At 39.0% G+C, this 21,683-nt stretch overlaps 2 protein-coding genes across 3 annotated transcripts; one reads left to right on the forward strand and one right to left on the reverse strand.

Moving 5' to 3' along the window:
- Positions 1-9,759: 9,759 nt before the first annotated feature.
- On the forward strand, positions 9,760-15,718 carry calcoco2 (calcium binding and coiled-coil domain 2). 2 transcript variants are annotated; one of them, XM_061094357.1, is made up of 14 exons: positions 9,760-9,826; positions 10,174-10,369; positions 11,003-11,105; positions 11,593-11,753; positions 12,128-12,253; positions 12,369-12,494; positions 12,581-12,688; positions 12,779-12,888; positions 13,596-13,665; positions 13,854-14,219; positions 14,364-14,480; positions 14,574-14,727; positions 15,339-15,364; positions 15,557-15,718. In XM_061094357.1, the coding sequence occupies exons 2-14, from the start codon at positions 10,205-10,207 to the stop codon at positions 15,716-15,718; spliced, it is 1,794 nt and encodes a 597-aa protein (XP_060950340.1). In that variant the 5' UTR covers positions 9,760-9,826; positions 10,174-10,204. The 2 variants fall into 2 exon arrangements, with proteins under 2 accessions (XP_060950340.1, XP_060950341.1); XM_061094358.1 differs by having other exon boundaries at positions 15,342-15,364.
- Positions 15,719-16,261: 543 nt separating this feature from the next.
- Positions 16,262-20,380, reverse strand: LOC133027374 (vacuolar-sorting protein SNF8-like). Its single transcript, XM_061094359.1, has 8 exons — positions 20,063-20,380; positions 19,932-19,982; positions 19,186-19,324; positions 18,969-19,073; positions 18,246-18,318; positions 17,937-18,078; positions 17,722-17,796; positions 16,262-17,027 (listed from the first exon to the last, which is right to left on the reverse strand). Exons 1-8 carry the CDS (start codon positions 20,114-20,116, stop codon positions 16,890-16,892), a joined length of 777 nt encoding a protein of 258 aa, XP_060950342.1. The 5' UTR covers positions 20,117-20,380; the 3' UTR covers positions 16,262-16,889.
- Between the last annotated feature and the right edge of the window lie 1,303 nt (positions 20,381-21,683).

The raw sequence follows: 21,683 nt of genomic DNA on the forward strand, positions 1-21,683 counted from the left end.
CCTGCATGGGCCACAGACAGAGGCCCGGTGAGGGGGGGCGCAGCGCAGGGAATCTCCCGGGGCCGGACGCTAACCCTGAACCAGCTGAGTCATTAGTTTGATATATTGGGATTATTGTTGTTATTTTTTGCATTTATATTTTTAGACACTAGACAACGGATTTCTTAAATTGCCGGAGAACATCGCAACTCGAACTGGTGCCTCAGTGGCTTTGGGTTCAGTTTATATTAAACATTACATTAAAGTAAAAACAACTTCCTTTGGAACATAAAAGGAAAAAAACAACTTTTGGAGCATAAGGAAAATAAAAACTTCCTTTGGAACTTCAGAAAGAAAAATCCCTTGGAACAAAGAACTTTGGGACAAGAAAACTGAACAAAAGGAACATTTGGTAGATTCTGTGAATTTATATTTATTTACGCAATATAAGGAACAGCCGAGCCAAACGATTGGATTTGACGGTCATGTGTCATGTTCGGTCGTGGGCGTCTTTGGGTGCGAGACGCCACGGAGGGATCGGGATTGTTTGATCCTGCTTTGCAGAAATAAACAAGCAGGTTGAAAAAGCTGCAAGGGCTCAAGGGATCAAAGGATAATATTACTGATGCTCTTATTTTGAAGGATGACTCATTGAGTAGTGGCCTGATGTTTTCATCCGAAGGGGCCGGCCTGTGACCGAGCAAGAGATGTTGATCAGCGGCATATTGTAGGGATATTGAACTCCATGAAATTGACTCTGACATTGAGTTGCTCATTGGAACAAACGCGTCAAAGGGGATGGAACCGTGGGAGCTGGTTAATATCCAGAGAGGTGGACCCTCTATAAGGTGAGAACCAAAGTGGGATGGGTTCTTAATGCTCCACGTCGGCAGCAAACAAACTGCTGATTCAGCTGTAAGTACCAATCGAATATCAACTGCAAACATTGAGGAAATGTTGGTTTAACAATATAACCATGAATTCAGCGAGACGTCATCAGAGGAACAGGCTGAAATGTCTGAGAAGACTTTAAGTTTAGTGCTGAAAGACGGACGTTACTCCCTTCACCTGCCTTTCAGACACAAGAGAAGCAACCGATGTGGAACAATGGAGATAAACTGGTTCTAAGGAGAATCCAGCTGATGGATCATCCAGGGGAACGAGAGAGGACGACTTCCGGACAAACAAACGGTGGATTCATGGACCAGAGTTTCTCTCTCAGCCAGAGGAGGAAAATCTGACTCCAGAGACCTGGCAGTCGACTTCATTATCAAAGACTCAGAACATCCCACCGATGATCTGGTCGACTTCTTCTCAACTTGGATGAAACTGAAGAAGACTGTGGCCTGTCGGCGACTTCCCACACTCACCAGCTGGAGGCGCTGTAGTGCCCCTTTTCTCCTGGGGCCTCCAAACTCCCTGGGAACGCTCCTGCATACAGTACCAGCTCATTCGACTGTAAGCAAATGCAAGAAGGCTTCGATGACACCGTCAACAAAGAGCTAATGATGCCGTTCCGTTTTCCGACACTCGCGTCTCTCTCTTAACGAGCGGCGCTGCTCGGCCTCACAATGAAACTCAATCAAACAGAACGAAGTACATGCTGTAAGTGTGGAATCATGTTTCCGTTTCCATTTCTCTCATCAGGCGAGTGCTGCGGCTGTCAGCGCACTGCTCACTCACCGGCAGCCGGACGGAGACAAACGATACCGCAGCAATATCACAGGGATTAAAGAAATAAAACACGTCTCTACAGTTTGATGCGTTTTACTTACAATCGATTCCATTCATAAAATAAACAGCTAGAGTGGAGTCAGTGAGGTAAACAAAACGCTGACAGGACTAGAAAATATCTGAATTGAGACTGTAGCTTTAGAAAACTACTGTCGATTAACATCACAATGTTTTTTTTTATGATCTACTTCAATACTTTTTCTTTTTCTCACCAGCCGCAGTTTTAATATCTTTTTTCTTTGTGCATCTAAACATACCTGTCTCCTTGCACTGTTTACCCTGTACAACACTCCGCTCCATATACTGGAACACTTACTTCACATCATATGTGTTAATATAAACCATATTGATATTATATATCATTTTATACAATAATATTGTCTTTTGCACACTGTCTACATATTTTTACACTCATAGTATATTATATTATCTATTGTATAGTCAAATACTTATATTTATACCTCTAGTATATATCATGTACTGTATATTCTTTGTATATACAAGTCTATGTACACATATTTATACATGTGTACATGTTATTATTATTATTATTATATTTACTATAATTATATATACTGTTGCTGCCATTATTACTATATACTGCTATTATATTTGTATAATTACTATCATATATAAATATATATTGTTATATTATATACTATATATACTGTACAAGTTTTATATACTGTCTAACAATAACATTACCATCATATCATCAGTACTATTACCATCATCTTGCCACTGCACCTTATCTACCTATTTATCTTGTGTTTCTGTTTTCATTCTTTCTACCTCAATATTTTTTATTTTATTCTATTGTATTGTATTTTATTGTATTCAAATATACCGGCTGCTATGACGACTTAATTTCCCTTCGGGGATGAATAAATTAATCTATCTATCTATCTATCTATCTATCTATCTAACTATCTATCTATCTATCCATCCATCCATCCATCTATCTATCTATCTATCTATCTATCTATCTATCTATCTATCTATCTATCTATCTATCTATCTATCTATCTATCTATCTATCTATCTATCTATCTATCTATCTATCTATCTATCTATCTATCTATCTATCTATCTATCTATCTATCATCTCACTCAAAAGGAATCCTGGATTCACGCTGAACACAAAGGGAGAATATCAAATATCTTTAGTGTGTTTTCTCAGAAGCTGAAATGCTTCACAAACTAAATATTTGAGGTTAAAGACAGCGGTATAAACCCCGCCTCCTCCATGTTAGCAGATGGGACAATGGCCAAGCTGAGATGTACACTGTGAATAAATATTTCTCAAAAATGGTTTCTGTCATCTCAAGTATTTCTCATCACACTAATGTTTGTTTAGGGCCCATGTTTCAGATGAGTTTGGTTTTAAATATCCAACATCCTTATTGACAGCTGAGACCTGTCTCACGATTGGTCAAGCATGTGTATAGGCCACACCTTGCTACGGTGGCTCCACCCCTCGATAGACGGCCTCTTCAAAAGATGGCAGCGTTATTTTGGCTTCATTCCGGGAGAGTTGGAGGAAGTAGAGACGCATCGTCCATCTTTACTCACAGTCTGTGGTTCAACGGATCACCAAAGTTATTAAAATTCATCATGATGTGAATCAGTGCATCAAAAACATCTCAAAGCTGTTGAGATATTTCTCTCTGAAGCAGGAATATGAAGCTCATGATGGCTCTGGAGGAGACGTCTGGGATCCAAACAGTTATTTGGATTCACGAGTGTCGGTAATAAATAACACAACATGTTTCACTGCTGTTGAGATGTTTCTGCTGATGGATGAAAACTCTGCACACGAGCAGTTTCATTCCAGAAACGTCTCTGACCTGCAAACGTCCGTCTGCACTCGGACTCGAGCCACAGCGGCGTCTCAGCTCCTCGCCTCGGCCTCCTATCTGGTGTCTGGTGAGGTGAAGGTGAGGTCAAGTTGAGTCCTGGTGATGATCGTGACAGACTACTGGTGAAGGAGGGGTTGGGTGGGTGGGGGGGGGGGCATTAAGGAGGGACATCCCAGCAGCTCTGTGGGAGGTGACGGTGCTAGGTGACAGTATTCTGATCCAATGATCTGGATAATCCTGCCCACTGATCCACGCCCGGATCCAGTTACAGCCCCGGGAAGGATTCCTCTCCCAGCTCCGCCTCCTCCAGTGTGCGTCAACAACAGGAACATGAACAACACCTCGGAATCATCCGTCCTCCGCAAACAAGGACGACTGGTTTAAATGTTCCTAGAGACGTCGACATCCAGGCTAAACCATGAGTCGGTAAACTAACATTAACTTTAATCTTACTTAAAAAGAACGGCAGCACTGACGAGGTTGAATATGTGTTAATATAAACCATACTGATATTATATATCATTTTATGCAATAATATTGTCTTTTGCACACTCATAGTATATTATATTATCTATTGTATAGTCAAATACTTATATTTATACCTCTACTATATATCATATATTATATCATACTCTGTATATTCTTTGTATATATAAGTCTATATACACATATTTATACATGTGTACATGTTATTATTATTATTATTATATTTACTATTATTATTATATATACTGTTGCTGCCATTATTACTATATACTGCTGTTATATTGGTATAATTACTATCATATATATATATTATGTTATACTATATACTATATATACTGTACTATTTTTATATACTGTCTAACAATAACCTTACCATCATATCATCAGTACTATTACCATCATCTTGCCACTGCACCTTATCTACCTATTTATCTTGTGTTTCTGTTCTTATTCTTTCTACCTCAATATTTTTTATTTTATTCTTTTGTATTGTATTTTATTGTATTCAAATATACCGGCTGCTATGACGACTTAATTTCCCTTCGGGGATGAATAAAGTAATCTATCTATCTATCTATCTATCTATCTATCTATCTATCTATCTATCTATCTATCTATCTATCTATCTATCTATCTATCTATCTATCTATCTATCTATCTATCTATCTATCTATCTATCTATCTATCTATCTATCTATCTATCTATCTATCCATCCATCTATTTATCTATCTATCTATCTATCTATCTATCTTAATATCTATCTATCTATCTATCTATCTATCTATCTATCTATCTATCTATCTATCTATCTATCTATCTATCTATCTATCTATCTATCTATCTATCTATCTATCTATCTATCTATCTATCTATCTATCTATCTATCTATCTATCTATCTATCTATCTATCTATCTATCTATCTATCTATCTATCTCTGCTTTGGATAAACCTTTAAATTCTACAGAAAACATCTACAATATCATCAAAATCACCGTCAGATAATATTTTAATAAACTGATCACTTGACCACTAATGTCCTGTTGTACTCTGCAATAAATGCTCCTTAAGGTTCTGTCTTGTTTTTATTAGAATCTGTCTGAGCTGCAGACTGAACTTTGTGGCCTTGGAAGAGGCTGCTGAGTTAAATCTAATATTTTATCTTTATTGATTTAAATGGACGCAGAAAATATATCGTAAACATGTCTGAGTGTAATTAAACAGGTTTAAACAGCCAAAAGCATCAGAAACTTGGAATTAAGACTTGTGTAAATCAACAGAACCCCCTAGAGTGATCTTTTACGAAGGCAAGAGTGTTGAATTAATTAAACAGCGTGAGTTTTAGCAGCTTAAATGTTTCCTGTCAAGTCCCAGAATCATAATTTGAGAAATGTCTGTTCCTCACCTGCATCGTCGGGCCTACATCTGTGAGGAAGGAGGTGATGGAGGCGGCCCCTCGTCCGTCGGACCCTCGCTACAGGAGTCCTCGGTTCTAAGAGCCCGTTAGGATGCTGTCACTCTCCTCGTTAGACCAACAGCCACATCTCGAGCACCTGCTGCCCCCCCACCCACACACACACACACAGACACACACACAGTAGATCAGTATGACCACGAGGACGGTTCACTTCAGATTGACTTACACACTCAAGCAACGAGCCCGCCGGTGGATCTGGTGACCAATTAGAAGCGGCGAGGACACACACCCGATCCCTGTTGACATGATGGAGAGAGAACGAGCAGGAGACCTCAGCGGGGGGGCGGAGGAGGAGGAGGAGGGGTAATCCCCGATATTTGTTCACTGAAATAAGAGAAGTGCTTTTCAACCACTCGTGTTGTTAAATTGAAATCTGTGCTGTGACTGTGTTGTGGCGGCGAGTGAGAACATGGGTCCTCTGGGTCAAGAGGTCACATGAGGAGCCTTCAGCTGAAGCTCCAGATGAAGACAAGTCACCCAAATAGTCCAGGCCAAGTAGCGTTTTACGACCGACTAATTGTTAAAGAATTTTTTTCAGCATAGATCATTTCTATGAGGTGTCCAGAACAACATACTTAAAGTCCTAAGAAATCCTAGTTGAGGAAATATGTTTAATTCTCATCAATGTGCCAATAAGGCAACAATACACCCCAAAAAGACTATTTTTTTCCTTTACTCCAATCAAAATAAAACTTTACACAATGAAAGTAACCATGAAACGTAACATTTTTTGCTCCACACTTATTGAATATGTCCTAATTTGGTCAATTTGTATTGTTATTTTGTATTATTTGCCTTTTCTTGTCATTGTACAGCACTTTGGTCAGTTTATGCTGTATTTAAATGTGCTCTATAAATAAAACTTACTTACTTACTTACTAATTTGCATAGGCAAACACCATTCATATGTATTACAAATACATACATAAATTCATTTTCAAAGAAACTTGTAATACAAAAAATGTTACGTTTCATGGCTACTTTCATTGTGTAAAGTTTCATTTTGATAGGAGTAAAGGAAAAAAATAGTCTTTTTGGGGTGTATTGTTGCCTTATTGGAACACATTGATGAGAATTAAACATATTTCCTCAACTACGATTTCTTAGGACTTTTAGTATGTTGTTCTGGACACCTAATAGAAATAATCTATGCTGAAAAAAATTATTTTTTTCCTTCAGCTGAAGCTCCTGATGAAGACAAGTCACTCAAACATCTGGTGAAGATGATGATCAGAGAGTCCAGGAGAGGACTGTGGAACATGGAAGGATTACACAAAACTGGATTCCTGATTCATGAACCAATCGACATTAATTAAGCATCAGCTGACATCCTACACTCTTATCCACCTTTGGTCCTCGTGCTTTGAAGATCACAGGCACGTCACCTCCTGTGTGACAGAGAGCGAGCAACACACCAGCTCTCTCACCGTAACTGTGAGGGGTGAATTATAATGTAATATGATATTTATGGCCTGATATTAAATAAGGGTAGGGAAGTTGTTTGATTAGAATAAAGAAAAGCTCAGGTTATTAAATAAGCAAGGCAGTGTTGTGAAGGGGAGATGGAAACGGTTTGTGGATTTTTAAATTTCCTTCTCTCTGAGATATGAAACTGTGAAGCTGCAGGTGATGATGTTACTGTCTCGCAGTGGTGTATAAAGTACTTGAAAGCCATACTTGAGTAAAAGTACAGATATCTGACCTGAAAGTGACTTTGGTAAAAGTAGAAGTCACCCGTCAGAAAATGACTTGAGTAAAAGTCTTAAAGTAGCTCATATTAAAAGTACTTAAGTATCAAAAGTATCTGGTGTTGAAATGTACTTAAGTATCAAAAGTAAAAGTACAAGTACCAAAATTAAAAATGCAAAGTGCTTTTTATAGTAGGTCTATACAGACACAAAACAACCCAAAATGTTTCTCCTCAAGATTTATCTCAACTGACTGAAAAATTTTAACAACAATATGAATATAATGTATATAATGTAAAAAAATGTAACCCTAGATGAGAGAGAGAGAGAGAGAGAGAGAGAGAGAGAGAGAGAGAGAGAGAGAGAGAGAACCTCCGCTGCTCAAGTAACGAGCCAGTTTGAGAATGTAAGAAGTAGAAAGTACACATATTTTTGTTCAAATGTAACGAGTAAAAGTAAGGTCAGGAAAAGAAATACTCAAGTAAAGTACAGATATGTGAAAAATCTACTTAAGTACAGAAACAAAGTATTTCTACCTCGTTACTGCCCACCACTGCTGTCTCGACTGTACACAAAGTAGATTAATACCATATGAGTACAGTACAATGATATATTGTGCGAACCAGGACTGGCCAGTGTGTGAACCATCACACCAGTAAAACCTCGTGAAAACAAAGTATGTGACCATAATAAAACTTTAAAAGCTCTCAAGAGTCACAAGATGAAGCACAACACAAATCATGCAAATCATAAGAAATGTTTCTTCAGTCAAACAGACGTAGAGAAGCTCATCATGCAGTGTTGACGTTTCAGAAGAATTTACTGAACATTATATATTATATTAGGGCTGCAATAAATATACATCATGTTCATTATCGATTCATCTGCTGCTTATTAGTCTCCCCCCCCCCCTGCACAAGTTGGCTAAAGTACCTATGTAAAAACTTTAGCCTGTTTAGCTAACAAACAACCAAACAGAAAAAGAGAAACAACATTAAAAACAAATAACAAAAAAAACTTACATTTGCACCGAATTCGTTGATTCATCAAAGTAAAATGTGTTTCTTCTTCTGACGTCACACAGTCTGAACGTTTCATTTAGTGCGTAACTTTAAAAAAAGACATGACGCTGAAGCTAACTCGGGCCTATGGAAACTATAGGCGGTGTGCCGTTGCCATGGTAACGGGATGCTAACTTCCTCCCTCCCGGCAGAGAAGAGCGGATGAAAACGTAAATACCGGAAATTATCTTCAGCAGGTCACGTGTCCCGGTGCTCCCGGTGCTCCCGGTGCTCCCGGTCAGAATGGGGGGGGGGGGGGCAGGCGTGCGTGGCGTGACGTGTCCCGGTTTGAGGAGCTGCGGAGAAACTCGTGTCAACAACGAGTCACTTCCTCACAGGCCGAGCATCCCTCAGCCAATCAGAAGCAGCGGGGGGAGGAGCCTGCTCGTCCCTGATTGGTTGTTGGCTCAGCGATGAGAACTGGTTCACAGGTGAGTGATGGAATCTGTAGAGGGAATAAAACCTGTTAATACAAGTGGAAAATACAACATCGTCATGATTTTATCACACATTAGTTCAAAATGTCTCCACCAGAAAACTATGTGTCAAAATCTAACTTCTTTACTTGCTGTTTGTTTGTGTTGTGTTTTAAAAAACCTTATTTTCTTGTGTAACTGTGTCTAATAATCAACACAATAATAAAAAAGTGAATGTTTTAATTCACAGCAGACCTACATGCAACCAGTGTTTTCTTGAATTATCAATATGGATGATGATTGATTGATTGATCGATGACAAATATCTGTCAGTGCAGCCTGAGTTAAATTATTCAAACCGCTTGTGCAGGAATACAAAAATGTTGATTAAATAATAATAAACAACATAATCAGTTCATAAATCATCAGAATTAATTATAATCTAATCCTCCTCCACGTGGGGATACTGAACTGGGAACCAGCCAAGTTACAGAGGTCTAACTTGATGTGCTATGCAGGAGTTTGGTTCCCTCTAGTGGTCGTTAGGGTTCAGGAGCGAGGGTTGTATGCTTTCACACTGGACTACATTTCCCACAATGCAGCATACCCTGATGCCTTTACAGACAAACGGAAACAAGGAGATCATTTGGACATTTTCTTCTTTTGGTTTTTGATTTAAAATGAATAACTTAATCTTCCAGGTAGAGAACAAGTGAATAGTTACATTTTGTTGTTGTTGATTTTATTGTGGTGTTAAGATATTAATTGTAAATGTCAAAATTAAAACATGCGTAACAACATTACAACAACAATAATAACACCAACATAAATAAATAAATAAAACACTGGGAGATCAATAAAGTTCAACATTATTAATTAGGGAAAATAAAACGCGTTAAAACAAGAAATAAATCAATTCATTGTCAATAGAATGATGTATAATTTAAATTAAACTAAAAAATCAAGCACATTTTGAAAAAAATATTGATAAAATAATTGTCAGTGGTGCCTTGTGGAGTCGTGTCGTACTCCGGAAGGTTAAATATCCGAGCAGCCCCTGAAGGCAGCGCAGTCGCAGGCCAGTTCTCCCAGCTGAAGCTTCAGCTCCGACCAGTGACAACAAATCAGTAAGTTTAAAATCTTGATATTTACATCACATCGTCTCGGAGGATTTATTAAACACACAATCAGAAACACACTATGTGTTGTCGTGTATCAGAACAAACCACGGAAATGTCCCGGGTGCGGTCTCCTGTGTTTCTGGATTACTTTCTGTTTCTGTTTTCTTTCCATAAACATTTTAAAAGTCAATAACTCATATTGAATCTCATTCTCATGTGAATAAATCATTTTAATACTCAGCTGGTTTAGTTGTGGGGAAAGTATTTGTTTGAGGTGAATTGTGTATTTTATATTTGTTAAAGTTTATTCTACTGCGCAACAAGGAGGCTGATAAAGCAGTGTGTGTCCTCAGTCCCTCCGGTGTCTCTGTGAGTCTGTCCAGCATGGAGGGGCCTTCAGGGGCCGCAGCAGCCCCCCCCCCAGTCCGCACCTTCTCCCAGGTGGTCTTCAGCAACATCCCCCAGTCATACCCCCCCTCCACCTCCCTCACCTGCCACTACACCGCTGCCTTCCAGCCTCACCCCCGGGACTGGGTGGGCATCTTCAAGGTGAGGCACCTTCTGTGATAATTTAAAGTGAACAGGAGATGGGATTCTATCTGGAAAATACCAAATAAATGCACAATAATAACAATAAATCATATTTAATAGCTCTGTTGTGAATATAGAGTTACTGATGCAATTAGAAAAGATTGTAAAACCCTGAAGGATTTGAGGTTCAATGTGGGAAAGTGTGAGATGATAAAAGTGCTGAATCACATGAGAAAGATGGAGAATCCGACTGAAGGTTGGTGGAAGGATCCGGAGGCTGATCCAGGAACTTTCTTTCTCTTTCTATAACATAGTGAGAAAGAATGTTTTTCAATATTTTCACTGATATTATAATTGGAGAATACTTTGTGGGACTGTTTTCTATGAGTGTTAGTAATAGTTTCAGATTTTTAATGTGAGGTTTCCTGTTTTTTTTATGTAGTAATTATCTGTCTTTATACAAACCAACAAATTTAGCATTTTGTCTTAAAAAATTATCAATGCAGCTATAGTTGTTTTAAAGGTTGTATCTTATGCAACCAGGGTTAATTCTGGCATTTTATTACATCTTTATATAAATAGTATCTCACTTGACTTCTCCTTCATCATCTTCTTCCACGTGTTGAGTTTCTCCTGATGTTTCCTCTGCAGGTGGGATGGAACTCAGCGAAGGATTATCACACCTTCGTGTGGGTGGAGCCGGGTCTGGATGTGGTCGGACAGGAGTCCGTGAGCAGGCAGACGGTTTTCAAAGGTGAGGAAGAGCTGGATGTTTGTGTTTGTAACGTTCACCCTGATCCTGTTGTGTGTAAACAGATTCAAATCTAAATCGGATCTGTCACCAGCCGTCAAGGTTTAGTTTTCAGATCAGCTGATCTAGGTTTAGTTTTCACCTCCACTGCAGCAGGAAGTCCTGGACAGATTTGATAAAAACTAGTTGGAAGGATGTAACATCGGCAGAGAAAGAACTTATTGTGTGTGTTGATCCAGAGAAAGAGGCAGATCCAGGAATTTATTTCTGACTTTCTCTAATATCGTGAGATAGAACATCTTTTAAGAATAATTCATGGATCTTGATTGAGAACCTCAGCTTTTTTTCGGAGGACTGATATCTGTGTGTTCAGAATAAATCCAGATCTAGTGGATTGTATTTAGGGCTGAGCTCTGCTGAGTGACACTCTGTCCGTTTGTCGTCCAGGTTCCGTTTCCCATCTCTATTCTCTCTGTTCTCCTCCCGTCAGATTACTACCTGCCCAAGGACGAGATGGAGTTCTACCAGTTCTGCTACATCGACGTCACCGGTCAGGTGCGGGGGGCCAGCACTCCCTTCTGCTTCAAAAGCCCAGAGGAGCAGAGCCTGACCTCCAGGCTGGATGATGACATCCTGGTGGTTACAACACAGGTATCAAACGCAAACAAAGAGATTCGGAGCAAAAGCGAGTGACCCTGTTTTTCTTTATCTCGCGTTTACAGTTGGGACAAAACATGACTGTGAGTATTTGCTTGGGTTCAAGTTGCTGGTTAGAGATATTCTGAAATCTGAAATGACTTTGATTCCGGGCGAAAAGGTCGTCGAGTATGTGAATCTTTCCGATATGTTATCTAGTCGATATGCAAAGTCCAGGTATCGGTACGGGAGGAAGGTAGAAGTGTCTGTGCTGGTTCCATGTCGAGTGTCAGGGTTGTGGCAGAAAAAAACTGCTGATGCAAACCGATGTGTGTTTCTTCAAAGTAAACAGAGCTTTGTGTTGACTTCATGTGTTTTGTTGAGCACAGGAACAAGTGGATCAGAGCGTCCGCGAGAGAGACGAGCTGCAGAAAGACTTGGATCAAATCCGGCAGGAAAACGAAACCCTGAAACTTGCTTTAGAGAAGGAACAACAAGACGCTGCCGTCCTCAAGGTATATTTTATTACAAACCAAGTGTTTGTGTGGGAGTGAACATGTTTGCGTGTTGTGCAACAGTGAAGTATGGATTGAACTTTGGTATTTGATGCCGTGTCATTGATTCGTGCAGGAGCAGAATGAAGAGAAAGAGAGGGAGAAGAGTCACCTGGTCGAAGAAATGGGTCAAAACAAGGAAGAAATTGAAAACTTAACAAGCACCTTACAGCAGAAGCTTCAGGAAATGAGCACTTTGAAGGTTTGTTTTCAGACCACGTGTGAAATTTAAACTCGGTGAATAGTCGTCAGAGTGAAAACTTAACTGTAAAACCATGTCCCTACCAGGAGGAGCTGCTGGCCCAGATAACAAAGCATCTGGAGCTGGAGCAGCACAGGGCGAGCGAGCAGGAGACGCTGAGCCTGAGTTCTGACCGAGCAGCCGCTGAAAACCAGGTAAAGATCAGTTCATCCTCTCGTGTCAGACTCCGATCTCACGTCGGGCTCCTCCTGTAATTCCTCTTCTTTGTTATCGTTCATTTTCAGAAACACACTCAGGAGAAATACGACCGAGCTGTGATGAAGATCAATCAGATGAAGGACGAGCAGAAGGCGTTGAAGGGGACGATCGATGTTCAGAGTCAGGAGATCGCCAAGTGAGTGGAGTCTGCGCATATTAACCATATTGATATTATATATCATTTTATACAATAATATTGTCTTTTGCACACTCTGTCTACATATTCTTAGACTCATAGTATATTATATTACCTATTGTATAGTCAAATACTTATATTCATATTCATACTTCACTATATATCATATCATACTCTCTGTATATTCTTGTTTACATAAGTCTATATACACATATCTATTTATGTGTACATGTTATAATTACTATTATTATATCACCATTACTATTATTATTATATAAACTGTTGCTGCCACTATTACCATATACTGCTTTTATATTGGTATAATTACTATCATATATAAATATATATTATGTTATATTATATACTATATATACTGTACTATTCTTATATACTGTCTAACAATAACATTACCATCATATCATCAGTACTTTTACCATCATCTTGCCAATGCACCTTATCTACCTATTTTATTGTATTTTTATCTTGTGCTTCTGTTTTTTTTTATTCTTTCTACCTCAATATTTTTTATTTTATTCTATTGTATTGTATTTTATTGTATTCAAATATACCGGCTGCTATGACAACTTAATTTCCCTTCGGGGATGAATAAAGTACTCTATCTATCTATCTATCTATCTATCTATCTAATAACACACAAATAAAAATGACTTTTAGAAGTTAACACACGTTTTTTTAACATTTTTAAGGTTGAATTGCAAAGTCAGAGAAGGAGAACGGGAGCTGCTCAAAACAGAAGACAGCGTCCAGCTTCTACAGGTAAATCCAGACATTTTATTTAATCCAGCACAACTCAAAGAGTGAAGTGAGTATCATCACAACCTGATGATTCATACTCGTAGTTTGAAAGTCATAGAGCTCAATTAGACCATTAAAACAAAGCTGTCCGTGACGGAGACGATGATGAAAGTTCAGATTAGGACTCTGTGTGTTTCACCTCCTGGCAGGTGGATCTCCAGAGCAGCGAGAAACAGAAGGATCGTCTGGACGCAGAGCTGCAGAGACTCACACTCAACATGGAGGAGGTGAAGAGGGAGAACCAGCAGCTCTGTCGGAGGCTGACTCAGCAGGAGACGCAGCAGCAGTCAGCAGAAGATCCCGGCTCTGCCGCAGGTCCTCTTCAGGCGCGGTGCCAGGCGCTCGCCAGCCAGCTGCAGGACGCTCAGGTGAAGCTGGCGACCGAGAGGGACGACACCAGAAACACCAAGAGGCAAGTTGTGGCTCTGAATGAAGAACTGAGTCATATGAAGAGGCAGCTGGAGAACACGGTCGCAGTTTGTGATGAGGATCGACGGAAAAGTAACAAACTTGAGGTAAACAGACAAGATCTAGACTGAGGTTCAGCAAGTGGCTGAAAGTATATGGAGAAGAAGGAGGAACCGGAACCTGCTCATCCCAGAGGTGTTGACCTTATGGATTGTTGATATTGTAACTTGTTTTCCTGAATTCCCTTTCAGCTGCAGCTCAGAGAGGCGCTGGAGGCGTTGGTGGATAAAGACGGCTTCATCGAGGAGACGGAGCAGAAGATGCGTCTCGTGAGGCAGGAGAACGAAGCGCTCACCAGAGAAAACAACGTACACGGACACATCAACACGGTCTTCACACAGGAAATCTTCAATGTGTTTTTCTTAGTAACGCTTGTTTTCTCAACTCTCTTGTTCTGTCAGGATCTCCGCAGCAACATGGAGGGCCTGCGCTCAGCGTACGCCGACCTCAACGCCGCTCCCACCGGCGACTCGCCGCACGTGCAGCCGGCCGCCGCCGCTCCGGCTGCAAACACCTCCTCCCCCCCGGCACCGGAGCACCTGTACCACGTCATAGGTGAGTGAGCGGCTTTGGATGTGAACACTATGCACTTTGGGCTGTTTTCAGAAGCAGACTAATCGATTAAAGAATCTAACTGTGTGAAAAACATACATGGAGACGTTTCACACCAAGAATAAAACATGAACAAAATGTTAATTAGATTAGATTAGATTTCTTTATGTATCCACACAACGGGGAAATTCACTTGTTACAGCAAAAAAGAGAAAAACAGAATTTAAATAACAGTGCCGAAGCAACAATAAAAAAGAAAGATCAAAATATATACACTACTAAACTACACATAATGAGAGTAAAAATATACAGAAAACAAAAACAACCTGCAAAACAGACACTGTGCAAAAGCAGGTACTGGGGAGAAAGTGGAGTGATGTAAGTGTTATTGTAATGAAAACAAAAGTATTATAAGTAATATTGCAACAGTAGTGACCATGATACAGAAAAAATAATTAAAAGTAAGTGACCATAATATAAGTAATACTACAAGATAGTATAAAGGAAAATATAAATATTGCAATGTAACCATTATAAGTGACCATGATATAAATATAGATGTAAAGTGTTGAATTTATATTATTTGGCAATAACTGATTCTTCTCTCCTTACAGCAGACGTTGCTGAACCAGAGGAGGAGGTGAGTCAAATCTCTTCTTCTTTGACACAACTAACAAATTGTTGAATGAATCACAGAAATTGAAAAACAAACATTGGAATGAATGGCGGCGCCACGAGCGACCCCGGCTGTTGTTTACCGTTTATTTCCGACGTGGACTTTAAACCTAATCCGCTCCCTATTTCGTTACGTCTCTATTTCTGTCCCCGGCAGTTGTTGGTGTGTCGTCACTGCCAGGAGAGCTTCCCTGGCATCACCCGAGGGGAACTGGAGCAGCACGAGGAGAGCCACCGCGTGTGTCCCTTCTGCACGGTGATCTGCGACCTCATGGAGCAGTCCGTGTTCGAGGACCACGTGTACAGCCACAACCTGTGAGAGAAACTGCAGTGGCAGGGGAAATTATTTTAAAAATCCTGTCGGTTAGGTGGTGGTTTTTAAAATACTTTTTTTTTTTAGCTTATAGTAATTTACTGCCAATTATACTCAACTGTAAAACTGATGCTCTTTACGCTTTTACACATGAAATAAGTGGTGAGGGGGAGAAAAGATGTAATCACTGATTCTTGGGCTCTGGAGGAGTTTCGTGAATTCAGAGAAAGATTCTTAAAAGTTAAATTGCAAAGTTCTCTGGAACTCGAAGATCTGCTGCTTTTATTCTAATGATTCCTTCTTAAATCTGAAGTGTGAATTCCAGGAGTTTTACAGTTTACTGTTCTCTGTTGGTTATCAAATCCATCACATCCACATTTTTTTTGGTCAAATTTGATCTTTTAATTTAAAAAGGTCTAAAGCTTTAAAATAAGCTAATATGATGCCATTATTGTTTCTGTATAGACGACTAAAAATGGAAAACCTGAGGAGCTTTTAAAAACAATGAGCTGTGAAGTAAACATGTAAAATGGAGAAGGGGCAAAAACATACACAAGTAAATCATGTGATCTGAAAGAAGATGAAATATATTTATCACAATTATTCATTTCCATTGAAGCTGTGCACTTGGTAACTCAGAATTAATGTCTGTGATCACTTCTATTGATTCAATGGTTTATTTTATTGTTTTATTTGTTTTAAATAAACTTGACAGGATGAATTGTTGATGTCGTTACAATCGAACCGGGGGGAGTTTGTGCCAACGACCACAAGCACATGTAAAATGGTCCAGTTGATTTAATAAAAATTAGGGTTCAACTTGTGCAATAAAGCTGTTGTTGTGTTTTCTGTCAAAGTAAAAGTTTCTATGTGCAAATATCAACAGTTAAAACACAGTTAAGAAAAAAACATGACTACAAGAGGAGATGTTACAGTGGATTTCAATGCAGTGGAACACAACTCAAGCTGATTTCGGTGACTCAGTAATAACCTCAGTGCACTTGTTGTCGATGAGAACCTGAGGAGGAGTTTTCCTTCCTCGTGTCCAGAGTTCGCTGCCAGCTCCAGGGAAACAGCCAAGTCCATCACATGACCCTTCACTCCACCTTGTGTTTCCCAACGTGTCTGAAACTGTCACCGGTCCAGGGTCCGGTCCAGGGTCCAGCCCAGCTCTTTCTCAAGGTGTCATCTGATTGGCCTCCTCTGGTGTGACGTCCCGGGATGCGAGCTCGGAGAAGAGAGCAGGAAACCAGTACTGTGACTCCCCGGCTGCCTGAGAGTCCACCCAGGCCAAACTCTCCTTCAGCAGGTGATCCTGGAAACACGGGAGCAGAGGTTTGTAAATCAGGGATCACACAGATGAAGGCAAAGTCAAATAATGCAAAGCAAGAAAGGAATTATGGAAAGGATAAAATAACCTTGAACTATTTATCATGATATCCCATGTTTCAGTATTCCACAGCTGTATGTAACAGGTATTTTCTCTGCTAACAACCATGAAAAGGTTTAACTCTATAAAATGCTTAAAGAAACACAAACATCTTCACTAACCCTCATTTAGATTTTTACTTGGAAATGACCTGAAACGATTTATCGATCCTCAGAATTGTCCATCAACAGATTAATCAACTATGCCAAATGTTTCACAAGAAAATATTATTATACAATCACATACTTTGCTCTCTAATTTGAGAAGCTGAGACCAGATTTTCTTTTAAAGAAACTAAATTCAAGGTCTTTTTAAGAAGTAACCGTGCATCAAGGCAGAGGAAGTGAGTGTTCAAGATTCAAGATTCAAGATTTTTTATTGTCAAATGAACAGAGATAACATGAAGTAGTCACTGTCAATGAAATGCTTGGGTCACACACTCTCTTTAAGCAATGCTCAAGTATAAAATAGAATAAAAAAAGAATAAAATAGAATAACAAGGAAATAGAATATCAAAAATTTAAAATAGAAAATAAAATATATACATCTAAATATATATAGTCTGACGGACGCCACTTACCAGGACGTGACAAGCTCGTTCCTTCTCCCATTTGAGACCTTCCTTGATCTCACTCACTGTGACGAATCCCTTTTTCTACAGAAACAAACAAACAAACACACGTCAGTATCTCCCTCACAGGAAAAACCTAAACACAACATTTGTCTGACAGGGAATACGTAACACCAGGACCCGGCTGTGAGTAATGACTGGTATTTACAGGAGCTGGGTGTTACCTCGGCCAGCTGCAGAACCACAGTATGATCCATGTTGAGCTCAGCTGGAACCGACTGCACCAGGTAGGACCCACCGACAGGAATCATCCCAAAACCATTCCCCATCACCTTCAGTTTCTTGATCGCTCTCATCAAGTCGTCTCTGAGAAGCACAGATTCAATCATAGCAGGTAAAAATACAACTCACACCAAACACGTGGTTATTTAATTACCTAAACATGGTGGTTAGATGAAGAAGGAAGCCAGCCATTAACAGAATAAACAGTTTAAAATATTTTAGAAGGAGAAAACTTGAGTAGCTTGACTTACTGGCTCACATCCTGAGCGTATTTTCCTCTTCCGCTCAGTACTCTCTGATGGAGTTCGTTCAAAGTGATGAGTCCTGGAAGGAAACACAGTATGAAGCTGCTGCAGTGATTTCTACTGTTATTGACTGAACGGACAAGCTTTGAATATGGTCAAACTAAAAGTGATGTTCACTGGGTTAAGGAGGTGCTTTATTTTCTTAAATTAGAAAAATTAGACTGACTGATTGGTAAGGCTGTTTCTTTTGAGAAGTCCTGGAATCCCTTTTTGTCTTATGTCAATAGCACAAGCTGTCGGATCACTGTGAGCTAAGTACTGCCTTGCTGAACTTGTGTTTCTTTTCTTTTATTATTTTTTTTTCTCTTCATTTTTTTTAATTTTTTTTAGTATTGATCATATGTATCTATTTATTTATTCATTCATTTATTTTTAGTATTACTATTATTATTATTATTATGATTTATGTCATCTATTCTTTTCAATTCTTTATTTTTCAACTATATGTGCTCATCTGTTGGGGCTAGGTGCCGAAGTGAGGGGGGTGGGGGGTTGGTATCTGTTCTGTGGTATGTTGGAATTACATCTGTAATTGTTATTGATGGAACAGTATTGTTTGTTTGTTAATTATGTAAAAAATTCAATAAACAGATTGTTAAAAAAAAAACTAAAAGTGATGCAGTCAAATATAATCACAATCCCTCAGTTTTCATTGATAGAATTACAAACCTCCATTTCTGTGTTTCAGCGCCAGGCACACTTCAATAATCTGAACACCGAGCTCGTAGTAGAAGTCACCGACGCCGAGCATCTCCGACCAAAAGCCTTTCCCGGCTGTGGAGTAAAACCAAACGGGAATTATGACCGACTGTAGAACCTGTGATTTAAACCCACTTCTCCTCAGTTCGTTGTCCATTTATCTGATTACACACTGAAGGATTCTTACAGGCCAGCGGGTCGACTCCGATGGTCGCACACATTTCCTGGAACTGAAGCCTGAACTGGGAGCTCTTTCGAATTTCCTCCTTGTGTTTGCTGGCGAACTCCTCCAGGTTGGACTTAAACGTCTCCAGCTGTTTGGACATCTGGTGGAAGAAACGCAGATAACTTATAATAATCAGCTCATGAACAATAAAGGCCAGAACAGTATAAAAAATATCTATCGATTAATGTGTAAAGATGCATGTTAATTTGTGCACATCACTTAAGAACATTGTTATTTTCGATTTATGAATATTAACGCTAACAAGCTTTTTCAGTCAAGTCCATTAAGTTGTAACTATAACTTGTTTATATGATTTTCAGGCAAAAATTCCAAATATTCAATAGTTTATTCAAGTTTGAGAATTTGCTGTTTTTCTTTACATTTTGGAAAATGTAATATGTTGTGTTCATGGACGGTTATGATCTGTCATAGACTAAGCAGTTGATTAAATATTCAGCTGATTAATCAAGACTGAAAACAACAATAGATGCAAAAGTCGAAATAAACACAAAACCATGTTTTTATTTGATGCAAAAAAACATCTGTACTATTTGTTACCAGCGGTGAATAAACAGGTAACACATAGATATGAGTTCACTTATAAATAAGCATGAACCAGAAACATATTGATATTTACAAGGGATCTGAATTCATGGATAATAAAGTGAATTATATGGATTCTTCATTCAGTGTTTTCGTGGACTCACCTGAACAATCTGATCTTCTGCCAGAACGTTTCCTCTTTCTTTGTATTTGGCCTGAACACAAACACACGATTCAACGTTCACACATGTTTATTTAACGTTAATGTGAAAACACCAATGTTCAGTAGCTTCACCTCCGCTAGCTTCTTCTTCGCCACAGCTCCGGCTCCGACTCCTCTGCGACGCATTTCCACACCAGCTCGGTTCAGATTATAAGAGTTTAATCTAAACTATCTGACTGTTTAACACGGAACAATGACAATATCGTCTTTTTATGCTAGTTTACGTTTTAGCTAAGCTAATAGTGGCTAACAGTAGTGATGCGTCCTTCCGGGTCGCGGCTTTCAAGCGTGTGTCGAGGCTTGATGACGTACATCAACACAAGCCGTTAGTTTATGTTTTAGCTAAGCTAACCAAGGTAACAGTTACTAGCTATGGTCATATGGATACTAGCATAGAGTTACTAGCGTTCCAATTTCAAATGGCAGGAAGTAAACTACTTCCTGATCAGTGAAGTCTAAATGTGTCTTATACCGCCCCCTGGCGTCAGGGCGAAAATTGCATGTATATTTGTTTTAGATTATTTATGTAATATTTTTATATTAATTAAATATTTAAAAAACATCTGTATGTAGAAAACTTTTTTATGTTAATTTTAAAAACAAAGCACTCAAAATGTGTTTATTTAACTCCTGTGTATAACACTTAAGGACCTGTAGCTTAAATTTAATAAGTCAAGAATATTTCTTACTTTAAAATTGAGATATCTTTATTACAGGCAATGAAAAACTCCAGAGCTAAACACCCTTGTGCATTTCCTTCAGAAAATGGGCTTTAATGCAGTTTTATCAGCGGCAATACTCTGAATGTCAGAACATGAAAACTAAATATCTGCACTGAGATAAATGTGGAAAATCTATTTATTTAAATTTCCTAAAGACTTAGTGCTGAGTTAACAACCTACAGTTAAGATTCATGCACCATTTAACACATTTAACAAATGAAAAAACGTCAGTATGTGAAAAAGTAATGGTATGTTAATAAAATGTGCAGGTGGAGATGGAACGTGTGGGTTTAACTGCTCATCATCAGGATGTTCGACGACAAGATTTCCCATTTAAATTTAAATGTAGAAGAGAAGAAGTAGATGAAAGCATAATATTTGCAGGAGAACATTTTTGACAAATCTGCAGAAAGGATGTGGAGCTAAAAGTCTAAATAATGTTTCCACCACCTTGTTCAGTCAGTGACAGAACTGAGGTTGTTTAAAAGGATGAAGAGTTCATGAGTGTTCAGAAACACTGAAGAGGAAGACGATGAAGATGATGGGAGTTCAGAAACACTAAAGAAGAAGATGAAGATGATGATGAGTTTTCAGAGACACTAAAGAAGAAGATGTTGAGGAGTTTTCAGAGACACTGAAGAAGATGAAGATGATGATGAGTTTTCAAAGACACTAAAGAAGAAGATGAAGATGGAGATGATGATGATGATGAGTTTTGAGAGACACTAAAGAAGAAGATGAAGATGATGAAGATGATGGGAGTTCAGAAATACTAAAGATGAGGATGATGATGAGTTTTCAGAAACCCTAAAGAAGAAGATGAAGAAGAAGATGATGATGATGATGAGTTTTCAGAGACACTAAAGAAGAAGATTAAGATGAAGATGATGATGAGTTTTCAGAGACACTAAAGAAGAAGATGAAGATGATGAAGATGATGACTGCTCAGAGACACTACAGAAGAAGATGAA

The sequence above is a fragment of the Limanda limanda genome, chromosome 21, assembly GCF_963576545.1.
Source record: "Limanda limanda chromosome 21, fLimLim1.1, whole genome shotgun sequence".
NCBI classification, from domain to species: domain Eukaryota; kingdom Metazoa; phylum Chordata; class Actinopteri; order Pleuronectiformes; family Pleuronectidae; genus Limanda; species Limanda limanda.